The sequence below is a fragment of the Pituophis catenifer genome, unplaced genomic scaffold (genome assembly GCF_029215685.1).
Source record: "Pituophis catenifer annectens isolate HBS135680 unplaced genomic scaffold, rPitCat1.0.hap2 SCAF_3, whole genome shotgun sequence".
In the NCBI taxonomy this organism is placed as follows: domain Eukaryota; kingdom Metazoa; phylum Chordata; class Lepidosauria; order Squamata; family Colubridae; genus Pituophis; species Pituophis catenifer.
This window is the reverse complement of record NW_027256883.1, coordinates 58159543-58167706: the sequence shown is the minus strand read 5'-3', so window position 1 is coordinate 58167706 and position 8164 is coordinate 58159543. Positions and strand designations below refer to the sequence as shown.

At 38.4% G+C, this 8164-nt stretch overlaps 1 protein-coding gene across 1 annotated transcript in view; it reads left to right on the top strand.

Annotated features, from left to right (window-relative positions):
* The first annotated feature begins 2038 nt into the window (after positions 1–2038).
* Positions 2039–8164, top strand: part of RTTN (rotatin) — a 102657-nt gene continuing 96531 nt past the window's right edge. Inside the window, exons 1-4 of the mRNA XM_070942419.1 lie at positions 2039–2105; positions 3224–3411; positions 5206–5395; positions 6477–6563. Of these exons, the coding sequence (XP_070798520.1) occupies positions 2039–2105; positions 3224–3411; positions 5206–5395; positions 6477–6563 (532 nt within the window). The remainder of the gene's footprint in view (positions 2106–3223; positions 3412–5205; positions 5396–6476; positions 6564–8164) is intronic.

Below are 8164 nucleotides of genomic sequence, written 5' to 3'. Positions count from 1 at the left end.
GAAAACAAACACTTTTTAGCCACAGAGTCCACTAATACAGATATTCTTCAACTTACAACAGTTCGTTTAATGACTGTTTGAAGTTGTAGCATCCTCATGGTCATTTTGATCAAAATTCAGCCGCTTGGCAACTGACTCATATTTATAACAGTTGCAATGTCCCAGGATCATGTGATCACCTTTCGCAACCTTCTGATAAACAAAGTCAATGGGGACAGATTCACTTAGCAACTGTGTTACTAACTTAACAACTGTGGCAAGGAAGGTTGTAAAAGGGACAAATCTCACTTTACAAATGTTTTGCTTAGCAACCTAAATTTTGGGCTCAATTGTAGTTGTAAATTGAGGACTACCTGTATAGTGATCTCTAATTTCATGTCCTCCTGATATGTTTGTAATTTTTTTTGGTTGGAAAGCTGTTTTTGACATTCAACCCAAGTCTTCCCTGTAACTTAAAATAATTATTTCATATTATGATTATTATAAAATTTAATATTATTTATTGTGGGATGTTTCTGAAGAGATATCGCAGAGAAGACAGCTATCATTTCCCTTTTCTGTTATATTTTATAACGGTGCTAAAGATTTTCAGCTTCCTTAGTCTCTCATTACAAGACTGATTCTTAATCTTCAAGTTTGCATTTGGATGACTAACTATAGTCACTATTAATCCAGTTTTCTGGCTAAGGTGCATACAATTCAGAGAGAAAGTTGGGAAAAAATCATCCAAGATCGTTTAGCTGATCTCTTCCTTCAAGTGGGTCTTTAATTCTAATACTTCTGTGGAAGGGATCCTAAGAAGTTTACTAATGTTTCATCACATGTTACATTTTTATTTACAATTGTTTATATACACTGCTCAAAAAAATAAAGGGAAGCAGAAGACATCCGAGATCTGAATGAATGAAATAGCCTTATTAAATACTTTGTTCGTTACATACAGTAGTTTTGTGTTCCCTTTAGTTGTTGGAGCAGTGTTTAAACTACTGTATGTAAAGAACAAAGTATTTAATAAGGCTATTTCATTCATTCAGATCTTGGATAACTTCTGCTTGTGTTCCCTTTATTTTTTTGAGCAGTATAGTTAAACCCTTTGATATTATTGACAGGTGACAAGTAAATAATTGCAGCTAATAATAAACTTACCTCATGAATTGGATTTGTATAATATACTAGGCTAGAAATAAGGTCGATTAGCTTGTGGTTCAATGTGTTGAGTGATCACAGCCAAGAATTGAGGTAAAACACACACACACACACGTAAATGTGCACTTCGAAGTATTTCCAGCCATACATTAGATTCCAACACACACTTCAGTGCTGCTTGAAAAGCCACGGACATACACACGCACACACAAAACACTACTGGAAGCAGTTCACTGCCAGAATAAATGCTACTGCCAGAAAAACTGAAAGTAAAAAATTGGGTTGTGGTGGAAATAATGCTTCACCCGCTATATGTTAAGCGTTATAGACTCTACTGCATTACACTAGATTGCCGCAACTACAACTCCCAGAATTCCCAGTCAGTCTGGAAAATAGAACCAACTTTATGAAAGAAACGTTATTCGATATTCTGTCAATTGTCTTAGGTTTAGTGACGGTTCAGAAAAAGTGTTGTGTATAGGCTTGCTTGCCTGCCTAGAGGAGACCCCTCTGACCGAAACCATTCTGGCAGAGATTTCGCCATTGAGAAGACCTAGGCTGAAAGTCGGGCGGATTCATTGAACTCCTTGCAGTTAAAAAAGCCGACGAGGGAAAAGCGGCGCTTCCAGAAGGCGAGGGGGAGAAAGCTTTGTTCTCTAGGCAACTAGGAAGACTCGAGTCAAAACTCGCGATATTAACCCAACCACTCGAAATGATCTCCAGTAAAGAGCCTCCCGTCTGAGAATATACAGAACGGACGGGCGGGGGAGCCAGAGACGGAACTACATTTCCCAGCGGCCTCTTGGAAAATAGCCTCCCGCTTTTTCCGAGCGCATTCGCGTTCCCTACGGCGCGGCGGTTGAACCTGGGCCGCTCTGGGAAGGCGGTCGCGATGGCTGGGTGCAATGTTAATGCGGCGTCTCCCCCAATCGAGTTGACTCCGCTTATCCGGAAACTTCGTAAGTGGTTGGTTGGTTTGTCCGCACCGATTAGCCAGTGAGCCTACTCAGAAAGCTGTTTTTTGGCTTTTGGATCCCAAAAAAGTTGATAATGGGTTTGCTTCTGGGATTGAAAAAAAGTAGCCCCGAATCACTGTTTAGCTGCGCACAAACTCCCAATCCAGGATTGTCAGGATGTGCAAACTCCAGTGGGAATCTATTGGTTGCACGCAGAAAAGTAACATATTCCGCTTCTATTTCTCTACTTTTGGTTTTGAGTTTGGTAGATTCTCAATACGACCCCTTCTCAAAGTCGCATATATTTTTATACATATTGATTGATTGGTGACTGTTTGCCATCCCCCATCGGCACACAGTCACCAACGACCACGCAAAATAGATAAGTGCCCTTCACAATCTTCTATATACAAAGGGAATGCCAACAAGAGGAAAAATGGATAAGAGTGTAAATGGGTTAACATTGTTGCAGCAGCAGAACTGCACAAAATTTGCTAGAATGTAGTGAACGGAGATGGAAGGGGAAACTAAAAGGAATATTGACACTATCAGGAACTGGAAAAATTGCAGTGACAAAAACAGTAATCAAAGCTTTTAACAATAAAGAATATTATTCCTGATATTAAAAGAAGAAAAAAATGCTTAGAAGAATAGAATATATGAGATCATGGTTGAAAGTTGAACAGTCACATGCCTTGATCTCCCTAAGAAAGTATTCTAAATTTTCAGTGTGATGGTTCAACAAGATCAACTCACTAGCTAATTTTATGTAAAGCAATACCTGCTAGTGAATATGTGTGTGGTACCACATATACAAGAGTAGATATGGCATGATGATTACATTGCTGGATTAGGAGTGGGGAGACACAGACTCTAATCCATCCATAGCTGCAGAAGGTCATTGGGTAATTTTGGACCAATCACTCTGTCTCAGCCCTAGATTAGGAAGTTAAAAACATCTGCCTATCACCTGCACTGTGCTAAATTATGTTCAATGAAGAGATCTTTCATTCTGCAGCAGATTGCAGTTTATAAAATGTGTGTGTGTGTGTGTGTGTGTGTGTGTGTGTGTAAAAAAATAACTCTTGCAATGTTTCCCTTTTTAAAAAAAATTTTAACAGGTCACGAGCTATCTGAAATTAGAGAAAGAGCGCTTAAGAACATTTTATCTAAATTAAATCATAATTTGATTACATATGACGATTTGGTTCAAGAAAAGCTACTATTTGTCAGCCTTTTAGAATGGTTCAACTTTCCTGTAGTACCAATGAAGGAAGAAGTTTTGAATTTAATGACCAACTTGTTAAAGGTATTGTTGTCTGTATTCCTTTTTTTTCCCAAAGAACAATAGAAATAGTTAATTACTAAGGTCTATATTTACATTTTAAAAAATCACAGCATTACTCAATTTAATTTAAGCATTCTTTTGCAACAAAATGCTTAAAATATACACTTTGGTACATTTTAAAATTTTGCCAATAGAGGTCATCCTCGATTAACAATGGTAATTGGGTCAGCAATCACTAAGAAATATGCTCATAAAGTGCAACATCACAGTACTGCATTGGTCAGTGACAGTACAGGTAGTCCTCGACTTACGACCACAATTGAGCCCCAGATTTCTGTGGCTAAGCGAGACATTTGTTTAATGGGTTTGGCCCCATTTTACGACCTTGCTTGCCACAGTTGTTGAGCGAATTGTTGTAGTTGTTAAGTGAATCTGGCTTCTCCATTTGAGTTTGTTTGTCTTAAGCTTACAAAAGGTGTTGCCGGGTCCGGCCAACTGTCATAAATATGAATCAGTTGTCAAGCATCTGGATTTTGATCACGTGATCATGCTGCCATGACCCTAAATGTGAAAAATGATCCTAAGTCACTTTTTTCAGTGCCCTTGTAACTTTGAACAGTCACTAAATGAACTGTTCTAAGTTGAGGATTACCTGTAGTCCTGGCACTCCCTCTTGCCATCGTTAAGTAAGAATCGTGTTGTTAATCAAGTCCCAGGCCGCTTACAAACAGTCTGTCTATTAGGAAAGTGGGGGCTGCTATGTGTGAGAAGGTGGATGATTGCTGAGGAGGGGAGAAGGTTTCATGGGTTGCCTATGAGGCATGGCCTGAACGCAACAGAGCTGGGGGTGGTTGCTTCTGGGTGAGAAATTGTACGAGCAACTTATTTGGAGCAACTTGTGACCTTCCTTATTGACTTATGGGAAGCCGGCAGGAAAAGTTGCAAAGGCAGTCATGTGACTGCAAGACTTTGCAATTATGGTAACTGTGATCCAATTGCCTAACTCACAGCTTGTGATCGCGTGACTGGGGATGCTAGGACAGCCAAAACTTCGAGAACTGGTCATAAATAACCCTCATTCAGATCCCTTGTAACTTCAAATGGTGCTGAACAAGTGGTTGTTAAATGAACAGCATATTCTGAATATGTCTTATCAATAAAGCATTGAGAAGTAATATTCTAGATTATTTTACGAATTTGTTCATTTGTAAGGCTTTAAACTACCGCAACTGCAACTAAGTTTCATTGATTCAAAATTCTGCACTATACAGAGAAAAAAAGTGCTGCTATGATACTTATATGCTGTACAATATAATACACATAGTGAATGTAGTATATCAGGATGAAATTCAGCCGTTTCCTACCGGATCGCATGATATAGTAGGGCCGACTGCACGAAGCCCCGCCCACCTGTGCGGATGTCATTACGTCTTTTTTTGGCGATGATTTCCAGCCTTCTGCACATGCGCGGACAGCGGCACGCGCACATTTGCCACTGGTAGGAAAGTCAAGTGAATTTCACCCCTGTACTATATGTAATGTAAATCATTGTGTTTGTGTGTCACTATTGTATAAATATAGAGATAAGTATTAAGATATAATAATAAGGGGGCAAATACTACATGAGACAGTCCAAATATGATACCAAGCCCCAGATTCTATATGTGCAACCAGGATTTTTTTGTTGTTGTTTGGCTTTGTTTTCTTTTTTTCTTTTTTTGAAAAGGTTGCTTTAATTAAAGACCTTGTTTAACTCAGGAGAGATTAGTAATTTTTCTGATAATTTTAAATTCAATATTGCATTTGTAATTTTAGCGTCCTTCTGTTGTGGAACAATTGGTTGGGATTGGGGCAGTAGAATTCTTCACTCAGCTTCGTCCCAATGTGGATTCTAGTCTTCAAGCAGTGATTGATGGGATTCTAGATGGTCTGTTTGTGTTACCTTCAGACGTTATCTTGGATTATCACACAAAGCTCTCTGAAACTGGACCAGAAGCTAATCCAGGTAATTTATTTATTAGGGGTCCTTGATCCTCTCTGAGCTTGCTTGTTTTCCTGTAGACCTTTCATTACCCTAACTAGGTAACATCATCAGTGCTAGTAAAGAGTGGGGTTTGCTGTCAGTTTATATTCTGGTGTCTTGCCTGTCATATTAGGGTGGGGGTGGTTTTAGAGATTCTTTGGTTAGGCTGTTTACTGATGGCTCTTTGGCAGTTTCTTGACGGGGGTATTGCTTACTTGATTGTTGGTCTGAAGTTAATCTTGGAGTTAATCTATGCTGATCTGAGTGCTGATTAGTAGTGGAGAGGTGCTGGAGTCTTTTTTTCTCTTTTGGGCTGGTTGATTGTCTCTTTTCCATTGTCTGTAGATGTTGTTATTGTCTACGTGTCTATTGATAGCTAATTTGTCAGAGTGCCATGCTTCTAGAAATTCCCTGGCATTTATTTATTTTATTTTATTTATTATTCACAGCATGTTATTAGCAAAGTTTACTGAATCTAATGCTGCTTTTGTTCATCACTGTTGATCCTTTAAGTACAGGTAGTCCTCAACGTACAACCATTTGTTTGAAGACAGTTCAAGATTATGAGACTGAAGAAAGTGAGTTACAACCAGTCCTCGCGCTTGAAAAAGCTGCAGCATATCCACAGTCACATGATCAAAATTTGGGCTCTTGGCAACCAGCTTATATTTACGACAGGTCATGTGATTGCTGTTTGCAACCTTCCCAGCTGCCTGTCAGATTCAAATAACCAGGAGCATTTGTTGAGTTCAAAGCACAGAAAAGTAAATCAGATTCACTTAACGGCTGTGTGATTCACTTAACAACTGCAGTGATTTGCTTAACCAGGGCAAAAAGTGTTGCAAAATTCAGTGTGATTCACTTAATAATCATCTTGCTCAGCAGGAGAAATTCTCATCCCACTTGTGGTAGTAGGTTGAGGTCTATCTGTAATTCCAAGAAGAAAAACAAATCTGACAATGTAAAAAATTCTTGATAAATAGTGGCACTGGAGATCTGGGCTAAAACAATAACCAAAAAAGAGGAAATGCTGATCTATACTATTGTTTTATGTCTTGTTAAGTAATTCTCAAAGAACCTCATGCTGGATATTTTCATCAAGGGAAAAATCATTCACAAGAGTCAGAAACGCCACCCAAACAGCCAACTGGTAGGTAATTGCGATATTTATTTGAAAATTTTCTCTCAGTAATTTATCATTGATCAACACAGAAATCACAGATAATAACGTTTACAGAGCTGATGTGCATACAATTGGTTTATCCACTAAGCATGTTTTATCACAATATTTAACTATTTCTGACACTAACCACCTAATAAATGTATGTAATATTTCTCTATGCATCCAGGAATCTTAGCTAAGAGAAGCTGTTTCTAATTATAGCTCTGTTCTATAAGTATTAGGACAGCAGATGAGCTATTGATTCAGCTTCATCAGCACCAAATAGGTACATGTGATCCAAGTATAATATATATATATTGGACACTGCTGCTCAGGGTCAAGAGTAAGTATATTAAAATGTGCACACGTGAAAACTGTTCTCTGAGTTACTCAATTTAGATTGATAAGCTATTTAACTACAGCAAAGATCTCTCTGGAAGCGCTAGTCTAAATCAGGCACTGTACTCCTAGTAATTGGGATGTTATCAACTGTTATTTTCTGGTTAAAGGTTTTCTCAACTTTAGGATATCCCAATCACATCACAGAATTCAGGGCAATTGTAGTAGCTTGTGACTTGTCTTCTACTATTTTGCTGCCAAATAGACCAATGGTTTATTTTATGTGTCAAAGGCCAAAACAAGAGGGAGAAAAGTAATTTGAACCAGAATTTTTAAAAATACTGTAAGGTCAGGCTCTCACCTGAATTGTATATCAACTTGTTTTCATCTTGTTATAAAGCTGCATTTAAGGGCAAATTAGATATCGTGCTTAATAATGCCTTAAAATTTTTATATGTACATAATTTGGAGCCACATAGTAGTTGAGTCATCTGCCTGAAATATGTTAAAAGCTAAGACAAAATAATGGCCCTCCACCATGTGAAGTAATTTAAGAATGACTAATATGTTCTTTCAGTCCAAATAATCATATATTCTAAATATAGGTAGTCCTTGACTTGTGACCATTCATTTGGTCCATAAGGACAGTTCAAAAGTATGATGGCCTTGAAAAAGATGACTTATAGCTTGTACTTGCACCTATGACCAGTGGTGGGATTCAGCCAGTTTGCACCACTTCAGGAGAACCGGTTGTTAACTTTCTGAGCAATTTGGTGAACTGGTTGGAAGAAATCATTAGGGCAGAGAACCGGTTGTTAAATTAGTTGAATCCCATCACTGAGGGGTACCTGAATGCAGATATTCTGCCCCACTTTGTTCAGCAACTGAAGAAGTGGAAGAGGGAGGAATGATCTGATTGCCATGGAAATTGGAACAATTTCCACCTGTTTCCTGATACCTGCCCTCATGAGAATAAAGCTGCACGATTTGTAAAGACCATTAAAAACAGAGGTTTTTGCCGTGGGGGTGGGAGTGGAAGAAATTATTTCAGTATTTTTATGGCGTAACTGTTGCTCATATGTCAGGTATCCAAACAAAGCAAACTTAAGGAAAGAGCCATTCCATGATCTAGTGATTGAAATTGGATGCTTGGAAACTAGCTCTCATTTAGGACTGGTTGCAGTGTCCTGCAGTCACATGATCTCTGCTACCTTTTTTTGCGTATTTCCAGCAAAAGACATCTATTGGGA